At 36.1% G+C, this 24,853-nt stretch overlaps 1 protein-coding gene across 1 annotated transcript in view; it reads left to right on the plus strand.

The window, feature by feature from the left end:
• Positions 1 to 24,853, plus strand: part of TRDN (triadin) — a gene marked incomplete at both ends in the record, with an annotated part of 198,036 nt that overhangs the window by 168,125 nt on the left and 5,058 nt on the right. Inside the window, 3 exons of the mRNA XM_080615893.1 lie at positions 7,388 to 7,435; positions 8,311 to 8,331; positions 14,614 to 14,661. Of these exons, the coding sequence (XP_080472019.1) occupies positions 7,388 to 7,435; positions 8,311 to 8,331; positions 14,614 to 14,661 (117 nt within the window). The remainder of the gene's footprint in view (positions 1 to 7,387; positions 7,436 to 8,310; positions 8,332 to 14,613; positions 14,662 to 24,853) is intronic.

The raw sequence follows: 24,853 nt of genomic DNA on the forward strand, positions 1-24,853 counted from the left end.
AAACTAGAGCTCTGCAGAGGACAGAATTCCCTCCAACGAAAAAATTCAGAACTTTCAACTTTAAGCTTATTCAAAATAAGAACAAAACTTGAATTTTTCTGAAATATTCACAAAAAAAATATTTTGGACTTTTTGTACTATTTGAGGTCGTCAGTTGGGGTGGGGGAGGTGTTTGGTCTTGTTTAGTTTTTCTTTTTGCCAGACTTCTCATGGTATAGTAAATTAGAAGTACATGAGAAATGGGAAATATTACTTATATTTTTGCCAAAGTACTATATATTATCCTAGAAACTTAGAGAAAAAGCCACAGGAAATGCATCAGGGTGTTCTCCCATAAAATCAGAAGATCAATACTTGCTGTGTGGATAGGTTTCAGAATAGGTAGGTGATAAATACCAGAGAATTACTGTATTTATTCTCAGATGAATGCAAATTCATTGGCCTGTCCAAGACATCCTGTTTTCATGTGTGAATTAATTTTGAAAAGAAATCCCTCCTGTACTTTTAAATGGATCAGATATGCCATCCACTCACAGACTTAATTTGACTGACTCCTAGAGTTACAGAGCAAACATTGCTGTGGATTCTCACCAGAATTAGAAAAAAAGCAGAAATATCTTATTTAGTGTTGAAAAGAGCAGAGAGAATATCCAAAGAAAGAGAAGCTCCAAACATTTTGAGCTTTACTTATCATTAATCCAAAGGGTTAACACAGCAGATTTCAGCAAATGTACAATACTGCATTCAGCTCTGGGGCCCCTAACACGAGTAGAATGTACACCTGTTGGAGCCAGTCCGGAGGAGTTCCATGAAGATGATCAGAGGGCTGAAGCACCTCTCCTATGGAGACAGGCTGAGGGAGCTGGGATTGCTCAGTCTGGAGAATAGAATGTTCCAGGGAGACCTCATAACAGTCTTCCAATACCTAAAGGGGGCCTACAAGAAATCTGCAGAGGGACTTCTTACAAGGGCATGTAGTGATAGGAGAAGGGGGAATGGCTTTAAACTGAAGAGGGTAGATTTAGATTAAAGGAAGAAATCCTTTACTGTGAGGGTGGTGATGCACTGGAACAGGTTGCCCAGAGAAGCTGTGGCTGCCCCATCCCTGGAAGTGTTCAAGGCCAGGTTGGACAGGGCATTAAGCAACCTGGTTTAGTGGAAGGTGTCCCTGCCATGGCAGGCGGGTTGGAACTGGATGATCTTTAAGGTCCCTTTCAACCCAAACCATTCTATGATTCTATGATGGTATGGGGGCTATTTTTAAAGTCAGCATGCTTAAGGGTTTTGTGGATTGGCATGTAGAAAACTTAATGCCCAAATCTAAATTAGTGAAATGCATTGTTACATGCTAAAGCTCATCTAGATGCAGAAAGAAGATACTTCATCTCGACAAGTTGAGTCTTCTAGATGTTGGTTGTTCTATAAAAAAACACCTCTACCTTCACAGACAGCCATGAAATGGACTTAAGATTTTTTAATTCACTGCTTTCATAAGAAGATGACAATAAGTATAGCTGGGGGGGAGGGGGGGGGCTGGGAAGAAATCCCTAAACTTAATACAAGCAAAGAGAAATTAAATTGCCACTTACTAGATGACAACTGAAAAGCATGGTAATGCAAGGTTATATTTTATTTCCAAAGAATAGAAAAGATCAGTAACCATGCAGCTTTATCCCTCCCCGTATGTTCCCCCATCACTGCTGATTTTCTTCCATAAACAAACAAAAGAACCCCAGACCAAATAAACAAACCCCAAAACACAACTGCCGCATCTTTCATGTCCATAATTGCATCGTAGTTTTGCTGGATGCTGCTGTGTTAAGGATGAGAAAAATGGCCTGTGCAACAATGAGACTGTTTCTCCCTCTACTGACATATGATAAATGCCTTTTTGGTCCTCTTTGGCAAGTGCACACCTCTGATAATCTGAGAGCCAACTTAAAAAGAAATCAGCAGAGAGAAGTAAGAAACCTGCTCTCTCTGCCCTCAGAAAAATAATCCTCTGAAACTTACATGCTAAATTCAAAGAAAACATCAAGTATCTTGAGATCACACAACAGTCTGCTGTTCTAAACACTGTGCTATCCAAGTGTTTAGTCAGAGTGCATATTAGGATTTAGCATCCAAATGTGGGCATTCGGGTTCCAGAGAAATAACCCCCACAAAAAAGAAGCAGTTCTTAAGGTTGACTTTTTGAGGGTACATAGGTACAGTGATAGGTAAACCAGAGATCTGGTAATTCACAAGTTATTTTAGCCACCCATCACCTTTGCATTACTTACCTCCATCATCTCATTTAAGAACAAGTTTGACTGCCAGGCTGGAGACATTGCTCATATTCAAGAGCCAAGCAGCTTTGTGCATGCACAAACCCCAGAGGGTTTCTAGCCAGCTAGTACTCAGCTGAATTGAATGGCTTTGGGGCACAAGACATCCTTGCCTGATCCAACCTCCACCCAGCATTGTCAGATTCAATCTGATGCATCACAGAGGTCTTGGGGAAAATGAAGGGGCCAGAGGCATATGGCTGTAAATTGATTACATCAGCTAAAGGAAGGGGAAATACCATTCTGAATGTGTCTTAAACATAATTAAAAGAAAAGTATTGATGTATGTGAATGGTGAAAGGCAGGATTTAGGAGAGAACTTTGAAGTCAGGTATGGGAAAAGAGAAAATGTGAGTAGAGCTATGAAAAGATTAAGAAGGGTGAAGTTCAAGTCAGCTCAACTGGGTAGAGATCTAAAAAAAAAAAACATCCTAATTCCCACCTCACTGGGCCATTGGGCAATTAAGACAAACCCCAAATGATCATAAAGTGTAGGCCCACCTATGCCTCTGCCCAAAGCTTCATCCACCAGCTTACTTGGAGGAGAGGCAGCTCAGGTCCTGTGGCTGATGTCGACATGGGTCCATGTCATCGGAGAACTGTGCTGAGTAAAGCCACACACAGCTCAAGAGTACATGAACTTAGGCAGCTTTTCTCATGAGATTATTAGCAGCTCAGGGCTGCTGTAAGATTTTATGACAGATATCCAGTTGGGTCTAGGTAAGCTTGTCCATTGGCAGGTGGTATGAACTCACATTCAGACTGGCACTCTCCCATGTGAATGTGCCTCTGTGAACTAGCATGTGCTTGGAGGTCTCCATACCTTTCTTCTCTTCAGAGCATAGACATACGTAGATATGTCCATTCATACTTGTGGTTAGTATCTAAGCAGAAGTTCTCAGCATTTTATAATACCAAACTATTGAACTTAGACACCTAGGAAGGTGACGTTCACAAAGTCGTATTATTAGCATGTGGTTTCTACCTGAGTGCCTGCCTGAAACACATTACCAGGTATGTGGCTCTTTTCCGGAGGCTGACACATTAGGCCCAGTAGTTTATTTTTTCCATGGAGTATGGTATCATCATGCAGTTAGAACTCAGAAGTCACACATGCGGTTTTACAGTGCTACAGTGGGTTAATGATGCTAAATACATCCATTTATTTTGTCATTGCAATCCATTTGTATAATATATACATATATGTATAGAAATATTTTTCCAGTTATATGCTAACACAGTGTGAATTTCTAATTGTAATGCTGCTTTCACAATATAGAGGAGAAAATTAAACAAAAGACAACTGCCAGTGAGAAGTCAGGTAAGAACAAGTGATTATCTGCTGATTTATGGAGGGGAAGGGGGAAAGGGAGGGATGTTAAACACTATTTAGCACTCATCTAATGTAGTACATTTACATTGCAAGCATTTTTTGCAGTATTTTGAAATATCTGACTGATAACACTTTCTTAGAGTTAATTCAGCAAAGTGGCAATTGTAGAGAACATTCTAAGAACCAGTCTTTCCATTGACCAAGGAAGTCAAGACATTTCAGCTCTTGGGCTGTTTGTTCCAGCCCCTCTACCAGAGTTGGCTAATGAAGTGGGGTGTAGCTGTAAATCAGATCTCTGAAATGATCCCATATATCCTTGTAAGGTCAGATCTTTCAAGAGACTGAATTTACAGCACAAAGACCAATGCCCAAGTAAGGGGTAATGCAGGAGGATGAGTCACCAGTTAGATTAAGAACTTGGATGGGTCTTAAATTGGCTTTATGATCTTGAAAATGTTTTTGGAACTAATCCCTAAGTCTCTGAGTCTTTTCTATGACTTAGACCTTCTAGGTTTTGTAATAATAATGCTGACAGAAAAAATTCAAATAATAATGACTGTTACAGAAGACCTGAAGGATCATCCAAGGGATTAGAACATTCTCATCATCACTGACAGTCAATACAAAGCTGTTTTGAAGTATCTTTCTAGATATCTATCTCTTGATTATTACTGGAGGTAACCCTGATCCAAACAAAATGAAAGACTGCCCAATGTTGGGCAATGATGCCAGCAGATTTTCATTTGATATGATGATGATGGTGATGATGATGAATATTTTCACTAAAATAAAACGCTGTTTTGTTTAAAGCTGAAAGGTGCCAGTTACTACAGACTTTTTTTCTTATTTTGTATATCTTTTCTTCTCTGCAGTAACACAATAGATGTTGTACAGAATATTATGGTTCTGTCTCTAATTGTGAACATTCAGATAATTTGTCTGTTTATACTGCTTTCTATAAGACCTCTCATGATAATCTATCATTTCACTATGAAGTGATATTTTACAGCACTGTTTATCCAACAAAAAAATCTGTTTTCATAGTTTTTATTGGATCATAAGGTGCTGTAGCTTGTTCAAAAGCATATAAATTATGTTTCTGTTAATAGTAGTGGAGAAATTACTGCAAAATATTTCAATATATTTCTAACCCAGACAATTAATGAGTTAGCATTCAATGTCTTTGAATTTACACGATTTTCACACCTAAATATACAATTTTGCTTTTAGGGTCAGCTAACTTCCACTTTAAATTTGTGAGCAAAATCAGAAGTCTCAAACAGTGGTTTAGCAGTGGTTGGAAAAAAACTTGCCTAAAGTATTATGGCTTGATTACTTTTTGTAAGATTTGTTAGAGTCATGTGCTTGATAAGTCTTTTTCCTGTTTGTTGAAACCAAATTGAAAATGCAGTGTTTCAGGTTGGCAAATTTAACATAAGCTACTACAGAAATAACTTGTAAGTTTTCAGATCAATAGCTGTTGAGCTTGAAACAGGCAACTTCCAACAGTGGGTAAGTCATCCCATCTTTCTTCAACAAACATTTATAAGTACACAAATTAGCCTCTGGAGATGACTAGTGTTCTCCTGACTCAAACTGTATACAAATGTATTCTTGATGTTGCAAATGAGTTGAATCCCATCCAAAATTTCCAATAATCTGTTGACTGGTCTGGAGCTACTTCTGATTTACATTGTTGCACAGGGAGAAACGATCCTGGAATATGTAAATGTGCTGCTGTGTTAAATGACCAAATACTGCATCATTTCAGCAGAAGCTGATAGCTAGCCAGTGGGAGTTGCAAAGGTCTAAACATGTTAGAGTCTACCTACATTTGAGGGGACCAAATGCTGTGCATCTTTATATGAGTGGGGGAAGATAAGAACAAGTGAGAACTGACTGTCATAAAAATATTTGAATGTTAAAAAGAAAAGTAAAAATAAAATCTCTTTTCTTTTTATATCTAAATATTGCATTTTACCTTTTGTCTTCTGTAGTCCAGGCAAAACCAGCAAGTACGTGGTACCTACCTTGATCAGAAAAATTCCTGTAAAATAGCTGGATATGTATGGCTTTTTTGGCGTTAGCATATGGAATCTTGATCTTAGCAATTTCTAGTTTTGCTTAAAATTATAGTGTCTTTATCACCATGCTTTTCATTACTTCCATTTAACATACTGTCTTGTCATTTAACATACCGTCTTGCCAAAGTTCATTTGACATAACCAATTGCTTCAGTATAGGAGTAAACTCATTCTTTGCTTCCCATACCACAAGTATCAACAAAAAATACTAAATCAGGAAAGACAAGCTTTGTAAAATTCACCATTAATAACTACTTGGGTTAATAAATACTCTTGCTGAATTAAAAAGAGAAGAAAAAATCATTACATTTTCTTCCTAATCATATATTATTTTAGTATAGCTGTCTAGAGCTTTTCTCAGTCAAAAAGAACTGAAAAAAGAGTCCATACATCAACTTACCATGCAGCTTACTTGTTAACTTCCTATATCTTTCATATCTTCAGCATGCAAGGTAAACTGCAAAAGCAAAAAAGGGTATTCAGTTAAGTACCCAAATGCTGCCATGCTCAAAAAAAGCCCAAATATGGGAAAAATATAGCTGTTCACTGACAGAAATTTTCATTCACACCTCACAAAACTGTTTCTCATTTGAAATTCCCTATCATGTCTTCATCTCAGCATTTTCTGGCATATATATTCACCTGAAATCACAGTTGCTAGGACTTCAATTACTCATCCGAGTAGCAGAAGGGCTGAGGTATACTGCCCTTTTTTCAGATGCAACACATATTTTCAATATCTTCCACTTTACAGCCCACCTTTAAGTCTTTGTTGCTCAAAAAGGAACTGATGAACAGTATTTTTAGCTGTGGGAAACATCACCCGGAAACAAGGCCATTATAGCTGTCCATTGGTTTCTCAGCTCTAAAATGCACCAGTGGCCCTTATTTGCCTTCATTTGGCATAACTGCTACTATAATACAAAATCTGTGGTGAAGTTTTTTTCAATTCCTTTCAAGCAGGTATGACTTTCTTATAAATTATGTAGTGTTAGACTTTGTTTTTGAAACAAAGCTTCTTCATCTGTTCCATTTCCAGCAACCTAACATAAATTCCTATTTTTCCAGTAATAATTATGAAATAGAAAGGGGGTGAGGGAGAGAGGGGAACTGCCTACCAAGCAGTGTTAGTTCTCTAATTTTCCACAGTGAGATATAATTTATTTATATGGAATAGGATGTGTTCGAGACTTTGGGAATTCAGCTCAAGTATGTCTGAATCAACAACATAAAGGTCAAGTGAATGGTAGTTCAGTTTACTCTGTACTCTTCTTTCAAATAACAAAAAAAGAGAGTAGCTATAAATTACATTTCAGAATTTAAGGGGAGCCCATCTTAACTGTCTTCTGCCTTAAGATACATGCATAACTGTTACTAATATTAGTAGTTGCTGTATGTGTGGAGCTATGTGCAGCACTACTGAACTTTATTATTTTGTGGCAGATCACTCAGCTGATAATCTATTAGTAACTAGTCACGTGTCGTTTTCACAAAATAACAGCATGAACCAACAGAAAATGAATGTTTATTCCTGAAAAATAGACATGCAATCCTTCTTAGTTGAAAAAAAAAAAGGGGGGGGGGGCATACAAATAATAACAGAAACATTATGAGAATTTTATTATGTTATTTCTTTTATCTAGAGCATGAAGCAGTCAGACATGAAAGAGATGTTCTACCCACAAAACCAGGTGAGCACTCCTGCATTTTATTCATTCATTACTTTTTGAAACTATTCTTTAAAGAAATTGCAAAGTACAATTATAAATGACAAATGCCAAAATCATGGCCCTGTGGTCTATGTTGCTGTATAGATTGGCCTTGATATGTCATACCATAGCAAAGATAGCACATTACATACTTCAATGCTGATTGTCTCATATATATATCTCAAAGGTCAAATTTTTGCATCTGTAATTCCACCAGTGCCAAAGAAGTTACGTCATCAAAGAATGTGAACGATTTTCTGAAAGTGCTTCAAATGGCTTCATTTTGCTAATTATTTGTGGTGTCTGCCATTTGTTTGGACTTCTCAGTCTTCTGCATAAGTCAACTTCAAAAGACCAGCAATAGCTTAATTTTTGTCCGTAGCACGTATCACACAACGTACTATTCAGATCATGACGTGGCAATGTTCATCATCTATGATAAATGTCTCTGTATACCACAGCTCCTACGCAGCCTCACTTGTATAAGATAGCAAAATAACTGCAAATATAGGAAGCAGCACTGTTCAGTTTCACTATGAGACAATCACCATAGATTTAAAAAATGTTTTCTCCATGCTTCTCCATAAAAGGAAATAAGTGAAGAATTAAAATTCTTGTTATTGTTATCCATCCTTAACTCTAGCACAGCAATTGTAATGTGCAGATGAGAACATCTCCACTGTTATTATCCATCATTAGATTGTTATTAATTACTAAGAGGTTACTAAATATTATGTTTTGATATGCAGTAAATAAGATAGAACAAATAAAGCCGTTATTCACTGTAACAGTATTATACTGTACCTGACTATTCTGCACCTGAATCTGTTCTGATTTTTTTTCTTTTTAATTCCCAGTCAAACTGAAAAACACTGCAAGTACGTGCCATGTCTTGTTTCCTATGGAATATAAACCTTTTTTTCAGATGCATGTTGTCTCAATTTGCATTTTTGTAATTTTGTCATGTTGGAAAATGATACTTTCTTGCTTGCACTACAGATACTTCTGTACTCCACCTGCTTAGTAACACTGAACACACCCAAAGTAAATTTATGATTTAATATTGTGACTGCAACATTCAAACTCCATTTGCTATATTCACTTTTTATAAAAATACACTAAAAATGTAGACATATGACTTATCTTTATGCAAACATATTGTTTGTTAGAAATAACAAAATGGCACATAGCGTAACTGAATTAGACAACTTTTTCATTATTTATTTTACCATTTGAAAATTAGTTATTTTATTAATTCACTAAGCACGTTCTTGGCCTTGTTTCAATATGCTTTTTTTATCCCTACTTTTATAAAAAACTAAATTAAATTAGAGAAAGTAATATTTCTGGTTTAGATGAGTTTTAAGGAGAATTCAATGGGAATTTCTTTCATAGCAAAAACTTTCATTGAAGTCGTTGGATAATGACCTTTTTAAGGTTATCTGAACAGATGAAGACAGGTCTATGCTTATTATGGCAAGTCATTACACATTACATACTGCAAATCATAATCAAACAACAATCGAAAGAACAGTGTTTACATTGCATGCTTTGGATTGTGAAAATGTTGAAGTAGGGACCTTCATAAATGAATTAGTTGTAGCTTTGTCAGCACAAGAGCTCTGTTTTCTTTTATGTACTATGCCTGGCACATCAAGATGAAACCATGTGTTATTCTGATGCAAAGTAACCTACGAAAACCATGCAAAACCAAGGCCAGACCCCATGAGACACACACCTGTTCCTGCTCCAGATCAGAAGCTGACAACAAGGCCAGGCAAAATGATCCCATTAAGATTCCTAAATTGGTCTCCTATGTCAGGTACTTGAAGTTATACAAGATGAATATCCACCCTTAAACACCTGTCAGAAGACACAGTGCCATTCTGAACCGCAGCTTCAAAGGGAAAGAAGGAACACAAAGGATCCGAAATATGCCAGTACTGATGGATATCCCTCAATCTTGAATTGCAGTTTTCAGTTTTCAAATTATTATTGCAAAATTATTATTTCCTCTGAAGTAATTGGTGGTTTTATTTCCAGTTTTGCCAGTATTTTAAGTAAATTTTCTTCTATTTGATTCCATTATTCAGATTTGTTCAGTCTTGTATTCACTGGATCTGTTCACTGACTTTTTGTCTTCTACACTGATTTGTCTGAGAAACCCACTGATGGCACTCTTTACTATTAGAGAATCATCAGAGATTTAAGTGACTAATTCCTCCTGCTTTCTACAATAAGTAACATTTTAAGCCAAAATCACTGTCTACGATACTTTTTTGTCAAGAACAGTATTACTCTGGCATATTGTGAATATAAGGAACAACCAAGATACTTTCCTTTGACCTTTGCAGAGGGATGTTTGTACAACATTCTTGAGTTTATATCCTGCTGCTTGAGATGATTATAAAGGTTAACAGTGCCCTTAGAAAAATAAAAGGAAAAAAATGAAAAAAGAAAAAACAGTAACATGCAGACCTATGATCATATACAAAAGTAATTCTGTTTACAATGCCTATTTTGAGCTAACCATCTTTGAATAAATCTAGTCCACGATTTTAAGCACCAGAGCCATCTATTTTAAATTACTTTTTTCCACTCAAATAATAACACTTAGTTGAATCACTGCCTTATTTATTTCTAGAGCTCTATGTAGCTTTGCTCCATACATTTCCTAGCTAGGTGTACATTATACTTGGCATAACATGAACATAGATATCATGTAATCCAGTATGAGATGTAGCCATGGACAAAATGTTCACTGATTTTGCAGTTCAGGTCTAGTAGAAGGTAAAATAAATCCATACATTAATTCATGACCAAATTCATTCACACATTGTACCCTGTGGATTTGTACAGTAAAAGTAAATGGGGTTTAAATCAGTAGAGATATTGTCTCAATAAGTGAATGACGTGTTAAAAACAGAAATAAAATGTTGAGTTTGAAAAGTCCCCAAATTAACAACCAATACATTTTTATAGTAACCTGCTCTCATGGTTTAACCTGGCAGGCAGCTAAACACCACACGGCTGCTTGCTCAATTATAAAAGCAACTAGTAAACTATCTTATTTTTTACTATTTCTGTTTCAGCATGCAGGAGGGTCTTTGAGAGCAATTGGTCCCATATCAAATTTGAACGTCTAATGAAACTCTATATTTACTCCCTGCATACTGACTAAAGACTCACAAATTGTGAGAGGTTACCTTGAACAGAGGACAAAAATGGTGCAATATCTTACTCATGCAAAAGTATTACCAAACCATATTTTACAATCAAGAGGAAGAACATGTAGTCTGCTATTTTTAGAAAAAACTAAACATTGGCTAAACTCTATTTCCATCTATAATGAATGTCCAATGATAGAGGTAAAATGTTTCCCAAAGCCCTCAGGATAAATGGAAGTTTGTCAAGGCACTGAGAGAAGAAATGACCCTTATACAGGTCAGAGGGTCAGACTAACTACCCTTCAAGCCCACGGTCTTCCAGAACCTCACTGTCTAAGGAAATCAACCATTTATCCTTAATTAGGATATTAAAACATGCATATAACTGGGCCAGTCCAGATCCCTCAGCCAGATAAGCCCTCAGTTAAGGAATGATAACATGAACGCCTTTCCCAGGTTTTAGTGCCTCAGATAAATCTCTTTCTTTTTTCTTCTGAAAAATGAGAATAGGTCACAATGGGTCACAACGCAGTAATGTATCAGCTTTCAGCAACTGTAAGCATGATCATAAGCAGAAATGTAAATATTAAAGAACTTAAGCATATGGGCTTTCAACAGAAGCAAAACTGGTCTTTGCTTAATGCCTGTGATGCCTAAGTATTGAGCACTGGCATTTATGAGTTTCCTTATGAATGAAGACCTGACTGAAAGTTTCCTGGGATGTGTTAGTGAAAAACATGCTCTATTGTTCAGCCTTCCTGTCGAAAAAAAACATTTAATCATTTTCACCTTGGTGTGAGCTGCAGAAGTTCACATTCATCTGAAGCCAAAACTCAGCATGAAGAAAATACAGATAATTCAATCAAAAGACACCCTAAGGTTTTTTTTTTTTATCCAGCTCTAGGTTCAAGGAATAAAGGCTTTGCCTGGCTAGTGAGGTTATTCTCTTCCTTTTCAATTTTATTCTAAAATATAACTGTGATTAGTGAATTAGTGATACGTAAATTAAATCTTGGATTCTAAATCACAATTTAAGTATTCCTTTGATTTAAAAAGAGTAATGGTGGTTTACACCAGAGAATTTCTATCCCATTGAATTAATCAATTAATTGATTTTCATTAATTATTATGAGTATTATAATAGCAGAGGAATATATTATACTTTTTTGCTAGGTGCTGTGCAAAGATGTAGACAAAATTTTTCTAGATCTCAAGAGCTTTTATTTTAAAAGGCAAGGCAAACTGGTAATGCAGGAAAAACAGTATAGAAGGGTGATTGCCAGGTATTCAAGGTCAGTGCCAGTCTTTGGTTGGGACATGTGGGTTATAAGAAAAGAGAGGTAACAATTAAACTGAATACATTTTGTGGAAAGTAACACAATCAGCTAAAACCTTAAATGTGCATTTAAAAATAACTCTAAATATTTGCTTGCAGGAAAGCTTTGCTTGGCACAGTGTTTGCATTTGCAGGAACCATTGCATGCTGGATTATAGTACTTCAAAGAGTGAGAATCAGCTTTCAGTGTGAAATTCTGTGTACACGCCCATTGTTGAGGCAGACGTCTTTGAAAATTAATATACTGTAGAAAAGTTGCAGATTAAAGAGAAGATCTATTTAAATGGTTACTTGCCTTGAAAAAACATGGTACTGAACCTCATATTCTTTTCCTTTCCCCCTTCTTCTTCATTTCTGCTTATTTTCCTGGAGAACCAACAGGTGAAATCCCAACAGCAGGTAAATACTACATTTCTCTGGTATTCTTATGAAAAGAATTAATGAACATACCAGTACTGATTAATACATATTGTTCATCAACAATGAACAATGCTAACATAAACCAGCACTGTTAAACTGACAGAATTGCAGCTGCACGGTTCTCTACCAAAGACTGTTGTGATTGGTTATTACATTATTTTACTGTTCATCATCTGCAGCATGTTTCGGTGGGCTAGACACAGGTGGTCAACACTGAGTAAGCTAGTGTTAATCAGATAACACATGCATCAGAAGACACTGAACAAAGCATTATTACAGCTGGTGGGAAGATATGAAGTGCAAATGAACAATACAAAGGCAGCCTGCCAGTTTTCTGCTGCAGTCAACAGGGAATACTGAAATGGGCTCAGATGCCTGAAGCAATACACCTTACTTAATTTCAATCTGCCTTGTTGAATGGAGTCACAGACCAAATGTCTGTGTTTGCAGGCTGGGGAAAAGGATGCCAAAAAGAAAAAAAGCCCATGTTCTAAGTGACTGTACAATCAGAGAAAAATAAACTAAATAAAATAAATCAGAACCTACTGCTGCAGTACTTCAGAATGGTCACATTTGAAGGTTCTAAACATCCATCTAGCTCCATATTCTGGGGTGTGTAGGTGGGGATCTGTTTTTTTTGTTTCAGATGATTGAGATTTCTCCAGGAAAGAATGTAAAAAAGCAGGAACCAAGCAGAAGGATCCTTACCTAACATATTTTGGCCACCAATAATTGGGGAATTCTGGCAGTACTTAGGGAATTACAGAATTCTAGTGCCTAAAGCCTTTATCAAGAGTTTCCAAACTAGTCTGCAACCAGCAATATTCAAACAATTTCCAGTGATTGTTCAGAAAGCCTATAACTGCTACTGCCACTAAGGGTAGCAGCCACTGTAGTAATATTAGGTACATTGTATACATGCCACGAGACACATTTACCACAGTTATTATTCCAGAGAAATTACTAAGGAGATCAGCTCTGTGCAATGTACTTATTGTAAGAGTCCCATATTTCTGATGATTGTCACTTAATGTTCTTTCTTTGCAAATCTTTCTAGCTACGAGAAAAACAAAGGCAGCTAAGGAAAAAGAAGGTATGAATTTACTCTGTGGGTGATACATATGTAGAAGATCACAACTAAAACAGTATGAGATTAAAACTTTACATGGATTGTTATTTGAAACAAACCCTACAAGATCTGTGTTAATTTTCAAAGAATTTTACTTGAAAACTCTAGGCAATAATCTGTTTCACAGTCAATTTACTAACCTTGAACTGTGCTACTTTTTTTCTTGCTAGAAAAAACAATTGAGAAGAAACATCTGAAATACCAAAAAAACAAAGGTAATAAAGGGATGAAAATCTCAGCAGATAACAATAAAAATGCAAACAGTTTTTTCCATGAGATTGAAAAGAAGAGCTTTGTTGGTCTTTCTAAATACATGCAAGTAAACAAAAACGATGAAATTGTGCATAAATCCCCAGTAACTGAGTGTCAGATGGCTTTTCAGCTGATTACATCAGCACATCCAATCTGGCTGCAGCGGTGCCCTGCCTGTGACCCTCCCTGACTAGCATTAGCCTGCCTGCGGGATCCTCCAGCACTGTATTGACAGACTAGTAGGATTAGTAGTCCCTACTTAGTCTGCTGTTATGCTCCTTAGTGAGACAGTGCAAAGTTCATCTCCATATCTTGGGTGATGCTTTAGACCAGTAGCTTCATACTGTAGAATAACTACATTGATAACAAGTAGCGCTTTTTACACAAGATAGACTTCATGGTCACCTATATTCTGACCAACCTGTTGGACGCAGCACTGTTTTGATTGTTTCCCTGCAGTAATATGCAGACAGATAAACGGTTTCTGCTATACCTCTGAAGATAATTAATAGCAATAAGTTACACAAATGTATTAAGTTAGTGGTCTAAGACAAAAATGTCTTCTCTACATAGGTTAGAGACAGTGACTTGCATATAAAAAAGGATACTAATTAGTTGTATTGGTGCAAATTTGCTAAACTATCTAGAAGCAGTTTGCTTTTATGGCTTTGCTAGACATAAAATTTCTATGTTTAAATAATTTACTAGGAAAGCCATGCTTACAAAAGAATCTGGTTTATAGAGATTCCTATCTGTAAGCTGATTCCAAGAAACTAGCATGTTTCTTATCGAAATTTGTTTAAATATTTTGGTGTGAAAATGAAGATTTATTTATCACCTATGCTTTGCTTTTCAGAAGTCTCACCAGTAAAAGAAGCTTCACGACATTACAACCTGACATCAGGTATATGATTCCCCTTTATTGTAAGGGAAATTCCTTTTCCTTTCCAAAATTTTCCTTTTTTTTTTTTTTTTTTTTTTTTTTATTTTGGAGGAGGAGGCGGGGGAGTTGGTTGTGGGGTTTTGGGGTTTTTTTGCAAAAGGAGATAACATAGTCTTTTCACATCTCTCATTCAAGTCTAGGGGATATGATGTAGGCAAGCCAGGTAGATAAAATCCACAAATATTTTTCCTGTGGTGAATTAATTGCTCAAATGGTATTGGCTTACCACCTTCCTAAACTTTTAAACATCTATTCAGATAATTACTTTATAAACCAAGTGGCCTGTAATTCATTTGGCAGTACGTTATTTAAAACAAGCTCATGCTCCTCATAGAAAATTTGTTCCATAACAAAACCACATAAGGAGAAGTGTGTTCAGCTTATTTTCTCTCACATTTACAAATATTGTCTCCCATCATAGTGTGCCCTCAATCCCCCCACAAAAAAGATGAGCAAAGCTCAAACTGCTCGGGAGGAAATCTTCCTGCATAGTGTTATAGCTATATCCATGTTTTTTTCCTAGTTTATGGTAAAAATAAAAACATGTTCCAGATTCTTGACTAGTATAAATTAAACCCTACAACTTCAGTGAACTGTACTGATTCATGACAGACAAGAATAGAGGTATTTAATTTCACTCATGAGGTTCTGGTTTACACAGAAAATATGAATTAAATATTAGTATGGATCGCCCTAGTACAACTTTGTTGTCTTAAACTACTGAAGAAAGAATTTAACCTCTAATCATGCAGACTACTTTACTGTATATGAGTTTTTTACATTTTTTACCTTTTTTACTTGAAGTAGAATGCTTTAGTGTCCTATGTACATGATGAAAAATGTGTAATATGTATAGTTATACGTATCTGTATTTAGAAATATCTATTTATCTATATGCATAAACTTAAAATATTTGAATAATAATTAAGAAGTAGATAAGTATAGAACAAGTAAAGAACAACCTGACATGATGGAAGAGAAAATGCAAATGAAATGCTAAGATTAAGCATCCAAATGTTAGCATGTATATTTGCACACATGGCTCACAAGACTTTGTTGCATAGTCATAAACATATGACATAAACATAAATAACCAAATTGCTTAGCTTTTTCATCTTTTTTATTTAATTAGTAATACAGATTCATAGAGTCACATATAGACTTTAATTCCTCTTAATGATTCTTTTTTTAGCTGATAGATACAGAATGTAGAATCTATGCTAGCAAAAAAAAATTACTATTTTATTGATACAGAATTCATATTGATAAAGTAGTACTAATCATGAGAAATAACCAGTAAGATAAATCAAAGAGTTTTCCAGAAGAGAAAAGATTTTTTTTTCTGGTGCAACATTCCAAATTCAGTATAAACCAGGGATGTACTAAAATTTGTTTGCCAGTGGACTTTCTCCTGCACATTGCACTCCTGCAAAGTTTACATCACTCAAAAACTGTGTCACTGTGGCTTTCATTTACAGTAATTGTTATAATTTGTTAATTTAATTGTGCATTATCAATTATTCTTCACTGCATGTTTCCCAGATCTTAAGCAGCTTTGTTCAAACAGTTCTTCATAACTGGCTTTTTCATAACTTACAGACCTATGTAAGTACTTTCAAACTATTCTTTGTCCACTGAAAAGAATAAGTTAGTTTTCAGACAATGGATGAAAGGCTTCCAGAAAAACATCAAAGTGGTTTCTCCTTATGAATGTTGTTCTTTCTTTGGTGTTTGCTCAACCCAAGAATTTAAAAGTTGAGACCAAATCGTAGGTCATGTACACTTGACTTGGAACTTGATGGCTTTTGCATGTTCTGGTCACTGATGAACCCAGTGAATTTTCCTGGCTGTGCTGAATACTAATACTTTTTTTGCAGATAAAAATAAGTAGAAAAGTTTTTACACATTCTGAGCTAATCTAAAAATTAAAATAGTAAATCTTCTTTCAGCTTTCAAAAGCTGCATAGAATAGATTCATGTGGCTTTAGATTTCTTACAACCTATCCCTGATACTAAAAGGAATCATATAAAGAAAAACAAGCAATTTAGAAAGCTGTATATATCTTCAATTTTAGGATGCTCAATTTAAAAAGAATTTTAAGTTACTTGAACTCAGTTCAAAATCCACCTCCCCAGTAAACAATTGTAAGTTTTCACAGTTACCAACACAGTGACAAAAGAAGGGTTGATTAGGTTCAATTTCTATGTACTATCTAAATATTAGCTACATGTTAATAGCACTTGAACTTTAATAGCTCAGTCTTCCAATTGCTGAGAACTTTTTCTTATGTAAACCTTAGGTGTGCTACAACCATGAACATGTTTTACAGACCCCATTGACAGACTCCCAGTTAAAATCCATAAGAGATAAATCATGAAGATTAATGAGCAGAGAGAGTCCTTGCCAATCTACAGTGAAAACCACTGTTAAAAATATAAGGTCAGAACAAAACATTATTTTAGAAGATTTTAATGTCCCAAACAGTCTGTCAAAGAGGTTCCATAAAGCTTAAGGTTTCTACATCCATATGGCACCTTCCTATGCAAGCATAGAAATTTTTGACCCCTACATCCCTGTTTTTGAAACAGGGAAAACTGCTGGCCTAGTTCCCAGTTCCTACAAAAATTCATTAGGGTCCAGAAACTTGATTAACAATTCCTGTCTACCAGACATGCTTTGAGCACAACTAACCCATCAACATCATGCTCTTGACAAAATGCAGCTGTAATAAATTTGCTTTTAAAATGGTGGTAATGGTGATATTTTCTGTATGCTATGTAGTCCTTGTGTGCTCTTCCAGAGTCCTCTTCACATAGAGAGACTCAACTTTACAGCTTCTACTTCCCAGGAGGTCACTAGAGCTACTTAGTTACAAAATAATATGGGTGGAACACCAGAGTAACATGGGTAAACACCAGCTGCCTGTTCCTGAATTTGCGCAATTGCAGGTCCATTGCTTCTAGATTCATTGGTACTGCAGGTTAATAAACAAGATTTATCTATTTGATATAAATTACTGTTTATGCTTCAGAAACTTTTTTACATAAAACACTTCAAAATGGTCACTGGATAAAATTTAGAAATAATTCTGGACTAATTCTTATACTATCAGGCACATCTTGTAATGCATGTAGCTAGTTTTTGTCTATCATGCACATGTACAGCACTTTGTTTAATATCTGGAAAGCTTTGCAGTCCATAATGGCAGGATATTTACTCTTATCACTGGGGAGCTTTCAACCTAAATTCATTCAACCTAAGGTCATTCAACCTAAATATTATCAAGGTATTTGAAGACCATTCTAAATCTTAGTTCACAAACAGTATTAAACTCAGTTACACTTGGCAATATGCCCTCTGAGCTTGGAATGATTGTTTACATCAAAAGGGAATGATCAAAATTATACCAGGGAATACACTAAGGGAAAATTCAGAGTCCAGAGAGAGATCCCAGAAATAAAGAAGGATCTTTGTCAAAAAAAGGAGATAGAAGATGAGCAAAAGTTGACAACAGACACGATCGATAATAAAAAGTTGAGGTTTCTACAATTAATTGATTAATTGCTTACTTCTTATGTTAAGTCTAAAAATTATTTGCCTAACAAATAATTAGAGAAACACCTACAATTTCTATTGTTGTAGGAATAAATTGGTGTAACTAAACAACATATAATGGTCACAGCCTATAGGAAAAATAATATGACAAAATATGTTATTTAGCATGTTGGTTTAGATTCAGCAATGAGAATCTGATTTACCTAACTTTGCAAAATAAATCCAACTAGTAACATTATTTATGCCTGTTGGATAATGATTTCATTCCTTTCCTTTTAACTGGGTCAAAACATTTTGCTAAAATTAAACTAGGTGGCTCCAAGCATATATAAATACACACTAAATTTGTGCCAAGTCAAATAATAATAATAAAAAATATATCTCAGTATAAGTCTCTGAATGATTTTGCCACAAATGAAATATCATTATCTAGTATCTTAATGTTTCTCCTTCTTAAAATGGTTTTACCCTTTAGTTTGACTTGTATATCTTAGTAAATAACATTGCAATAAAAGAGGAAAAAAGTACATATTGTGTATTTCCATATCTCATGGAACCAAATTTCAATACAAAATTTAATTCTTCAACAGTTTTCTTAGTCTAAGATTGTTTATCTTTGTTTCAGATTGTTTATCTTTGTAAATGGCCATTCCTTTAAGTCCGTTCAATGTCATATTTCTTCTCATCTAATGGGGACATTGCTTAGAGGACAGAGCAACTCTCTTGCTTTTTCACCAACATAGATTTTGTTTTTAAACATTTATAAGCTGAAAACCCGGCATCCTGATGTTGTAGTGAGTTCATGTTTCCAGGTCTCATCAATATAACCAAATCCAGCAGACAAATCATAATAATGTGATGCAATTCTTTATTAGTGAGACAAGAACTGACAGCAGATGCGGTGAAATATTTTAAAGAAGCCAGCCCATTGAATTCCAGTTTCTTTCTGTTTGAAACAGTTTCAAACAGAAATAGAAACTATTCTTTCTATTGAAACAGTTTCTTTCTGTTTCTTTATGGTTTTCTGTGCAAATTCAAGGTGAGGAAGATGTTCTAATTTAGCTTCATCTTTCATTGAACTACAGACCAGTCAGTCCAGGGGACCTACAGACCGGGGAACTACAGACCAGTCAGTCTCACTTCTGTGCCTGGCAGGATCATGGAGCAGATTCTTTTGGAAAGCATGCTAAGGCACATGAAAAACAAGGAGGTGGTTGGTGACAGCCAGCATGGCTTCACTAAGGGCAAATCATGCCTGACAAATTTGGTGGCTTTCAATGATGGGGCTACAGAACTGATGGATAGGGGCAAAGCTGTTGACATCATCTACCTGGACTCATGCAAAGCGTTCAACACTGTCCCGCACGACATCCTTGTTTCTAAACTGGAGAAACATCAATTTGATGGATGGACCACTCAGTGGATAAAGAACTGGCTGGATGGCCACACGAAGAGAGTTGCAGTCAATGGCTCAATGTCCAAATGGAGACCAGTAAGGAGTGGTGTTCCTCAGGGGTCAGTGTTGGGACTGATCTTGTTCAACATCTTTGTCAGCGACATGGACAGTGGGATTGCATGCGTCTCCAGCAAGTTTGCTGACGACACTAAGTTATGTGGTTTAGTTGATACGCTGGAAGGAAGGGATGTCATCCAGAGGGACCTTGACACACTTGTAACGTGGGCCAATGCCAACCTTATGAAGTTTAACCATGCCAAGTGTAAGGTCCTACACCTTGGTCAGGGCAATTCCAGGCACAGTTACAGGTTGGGAAGAGAAGAGATACAGAGCAGCCCTGTGGAGAAGAATTTGGGGGTGTTGATCAGTGAGAAACTGAACATGAGCCGGCTTCAGTGTGTGCTCGCAGCCCAGAAAGCCACCCTTATCCTGGGTCACATCAAAAGTAGTGTGACCGGCAGGCCAACGGAAGTGATCCTGCCCCTCTACTCTGCTCTTGTGAGACCTCACTTGGAGTATTGCATACAGTTCTGGTGTCCCCAACATAAGAAGGACATGGAGCTGACGGAGTATGTTCCGAGGCGGGCCATGAGGATAAGGGGGCTGGAACACCTCCCATATGAAGACAGGCTGAGAAAGTCGGGGCTGTTCAGCCTGGAGAAGAGAAGGCTGCGTGGAGACCTCATAGCAGCCTTCCAGTATCTGAAGGGGGCCTACAAGGATGCCAGAGAGGGATTCTTCACTAGGGACTGCAGCAATAGGACAAGGGAGAATGAGTTTAAACTTAAATGGGAAGTTCAGGTTAGATATGAGGAAGAAGCTCTTTACTGTGAGGGTGGTGAGGCGCTGGAACAGCTTGCCCAAAGAAGTGATAAATGCTCCATCCCTGGCAGTGTTCAAGGCCAGGCTGGACAGAGCCTTGGGCAACACGATCTAGTGTGAGGCATCCCTGCCGTTGGCAGCGGGGTTGGAGCTAGGTGATCTTAAGGTCTTTTACAACCCTAACCATTCTATGATTCTATGATTCTATGATTCTATGATTCTATGATTCTATAATTCTATGAATGTAAGCAGCACAAGGCACAGATCCCATCCTCCTAGTCATAAACACTTAAATTATTTGAATGCAATGAGTTGTAATAACATTATTTAAACATGCTGGCAATAGGAATGAGTTGACAGAGACCATGTAACATCAACATGCATAAGGTATATGATCAGCTTCCTATCAAGATGCTGTCATTGTTTACTGAGCAATAGCCATGAAGTCCAATTCTGTATTGTTGCCCACCAAACACCACTGTAGTCTCATGTAATTACGACTGCAAACTTTGAAAAAATCCAACAGATCTTAATAGACCTTAGATCAGACCTGTATTAATTTTTGGTCCCTCTAGAATATAGTTTCTCAAGTTTGCTCCTATGTTTCACTAGTAAAACACATAATGCCAGTACTAGACTCCTTTGAAAGCTCAATACTAGCAAAATTTTAAAGACTCTGTACTTGAATCACTTTTATGCTTTGTCAGACGTGTCTGTATTACCACATATATGTTGCACTGCTACATCTTGCATTGTTTTACTGTGTAACATAAGCCATTTTTTCTAAAGATACAGCTAATTTACCCATTAAGTCTTCTCATCAGACAATGCTTGTTTGCTAACTTGCCAGTTAGCAAAATACACAGTGTTTTGCTTCCTTAAATGACTGTTAGGTGTTGTATATCCCATTGAAGATAAAATTGCAGAAATCAATTTTCTTAGAACAAAAATCTCATTCATTGGGTTTTCTTGTTATGTTTCTAAAAAAACATTGACTTGGATAAGTAACAAATCATGCTTTTCACCAGTTCTGTCTTTAGATCTTGTATATACTTTTACTATGGTGATATTTTTCCCCTCTAATGACAACAAATATGACCAGAATAACCTTCTAGAACTATTGATTCGATACATTTAAAACTTATATCAAGAAAGTGTTATTAGAGACATGTACTATTTGTACTGATGCTGACAGACCTCCTGCTAAAATGTATATGGAAAACACTGATGATCTTTCTTTGCAAGGATAAGCAATTAGTTGCATTATATCACAGACACTTTGAAAGTAGCTTTAAGAGCTAATTTCTGACCATTCTTCATTTTCCTTCCTTATTTAAGTCACAAAATAAGATGCAAAAGAAGTACCCTCATAGGACAATTTCTTTTTTTTGACTGTCCACACATTGTCTGTACAAATAGAAAAATGTCATTTTAATGGGATGTTTTTGCATATATAGAATTGATTTACAGTGGTAGTGATATTTCTTTCTTAAGTGTGATGGACATATAAAAGTTTTCTCCACTCTTTTACCCCTCCATCTTCCCATTAAGCATTGTACTTCTTAAGAATGGCAGTGGTGTCTCTGTACAGCATGATCAATATTAAGAAAGGATTTGAAAAGCATTTATCATAAAAAGATAAATCTAATTTTTGAAACAAACCATGTTGTTTTGGATAGCCAGTATCTAAACATGGACAATTAAGAGAACAGCATTTGTTTGCCTGCATGAGCCCTCAGCATTCAGCTTTGCTATTCAGAGAAATGGGATTTAATTAAATGTGAGTTACACAGCACCACTAAGCTCAAAGACTTATATGCTTGTATTAGAAAGTATGAAAGCAAAAATTTGTGATATTTATTCAGGATTCCACAAGGCTTCCCTTCCCCATCTGTATCTCTGCTTCCTCTGGTCAGTTTGACACACTGTAATTTTACTGAAATATTGAGGGAAAGAGCCCAAAGTGTTTGACAGGCAAACAGAGCAAATGGGAAAATACCTACTTCTCTTCCTTGTCCTTTAGTAAGTGAGAAAAAAACCCAAACATTCAGCTCTCCAGTCCATGGAAAAATATTTTTTTATGCTTGTGTGGTTCAGTTTTGATTGCTGAACCAAAACATGGTCTGTGCATTCCTGAGAAGCAATCAGAAAGAAGTAAGTTCAATTGTTACTACTTTCCTCTTACTTATAATTGCTTACTAATTAGTTGTTTATAACACTATGATTGCCTGAATTTTTGTGCTTTGTTGAATTGTTTAATTCTATTAGGAAAGCCTCTAAATGAAGAAATATGATTCAAACTAGAAAATGCTAGAAATAAATTTTGTTCTTCACACATTCTCTCGAACTTTTCCCTAATAACCAAACTGTTATTGCTGAAAGCTATTGCTTTTTAATGAATATTTTATTTGGTGACTTGCATTAAAACCAGCTGTCTCAACCTTACATAAATGGGCTTTAACCATTGTAAGACATAAGCAGGAACACCTTTATATCCTTTAGGATTAGAAAATTTAATTCCTTTCTGAATTTTCTGCCTCCTTTCTTTATAAGATTAGTTTTTAAAAAGACTATTGTGATTGTGAAAGAATACATTCCTTTTTTTTTTTTTTTTTTTTTTGTTTGAATCACCAAAACTCCCATTAATTGCTTGAGTAGACACTTGTATGGTAGTTTGGCACTTTGAATTGTAGAAAGCTACACATAAGTAGTGTTCTTGAGATTCATAGAATCATGGAGTCATCTAAGTTGGGAAAGACTTTTTAGATCATTGAGTCTATCTATTAACCTAAAAATGATACCAAATTATATTACCTGAGGAGAAGCTTTCATGAAAATTATCACAAGATCCCTGGACATCCTTGGAGTTTAAATATGTTCCCAACTAGACTGAATACAGCTAAAGAAGGAAATGAAAATTGGTTTTCCCTCTTTAGCCCTTAATTATCAATTCCCAAACCAGATATGCTGCTTAAGTGGAGGTACAACCTATCATCCTTTAGAAACTGTGAATCAGTGCATTGGAAGCCAAACTCTTTCAGTGTGCCAGCACCTTAACTTTTAAGATTCATCACGTCTCTAAGGATAGAGTGCCCTCATATTCATCAGTTTTCTTAAATAACTATTTCAGCTAAATCAGCACAGAAACAATTCCAAAAGAGACTGCTTAAGATATAAGGGTCTACAAATTCAGAAATACAGAGGATGAAAATGAAAAAGTCAGTGCTTACCTAGCACTGAACTTTTACAGTGTCTCTTCCACTACAGGGTTCTTTCAATTAGCGGACAGACACTTAACAGTCTTGTGTCCTAAAGACTGGACTTCTCATTAAAATCTTTCCCCATTGTGATTTCTTACAGAAGGGGATCCCTGATTGAGGACCCATTTATTCCCTTTGCATGGAAGGTTCTTCTGGTGATCTACTGAGATTTAAAGCTTCTCTCTTCCCCAGTAATTCCATAATACTTCTCAGCAGCAAAAGATTTGGGATCTTATTGTCATTTCATCAGTGTCTGTTTTCTCATGCTTTGGAAATGTAAATGGCTGAGTGTGAATCTTTCTGCCCAGGCAGTAAATAAAGACTGTTAACTAATGTAAGCAACCATAAGGCAAAAAACTGTAACCACCTGTTAAGCAATATTCAAACCTGAGTGTTAAGCTTTCTCATATATTGACTCTAATACCTTATACAGATTCATATAAATTGATGGGGTTTGTCATATACATGTGGATTTAACTCTTCACTACTTTTGCCTGGGATGAGACTCAGAGTAATCTATTTGGGATTGTAAAGGACTTGTGGATGACACCATAAAAGCATTTGTAGGGGATATCATAGATGTTCATGCTTTGAAAGTTAGATCTGATTCTGTGAGCCTGTCTGCTGGTTCTCAGCCAAGTCAATTCTGCTAGTATATTTGCCTTATGTGAATATGTGGAAATGGAAGAGTATCTAATAACACCACTTAACTATTCCAACAATGTGATGGCTTTGGATTTTATTTGTTTTCAAGTGTCTCATCCTTTACTGGAACTTGTGTCAGCTAGCTGCCTTTTACCTGTTACCTGTTACCTTTACCATTTAATAGGCTTAATAAGAACAATCAACAATGAATAGTATATAATTTGTATTTTAGCTCTTTAAATGTTAAAATAGAGCTTCAAAGCAAAATCAACAATCTTTGAAAAATCATGGCAATTGGGAGAGGTGCCTGAGGACTGGAATAAAGCAAATGTTGCTCCTGTCTTCAAAAAGGGCAGGAAGGAAGACCCAAGGAAATACAGGTTGGTCAGCCTCACTTAAGGCTCTGGGAAGGTG

Source organism: Psittacula echo (assembly GCF_963264785.1).
Source record: "Psittacula echo genome assembly, chromosome: 4".
NCBI classification, from domain to species: Eukaryota; Metazoa; Chordata; class Aves; order Psittaciformes; family Psittacidae; genus Psittacula; species Psittacula echo.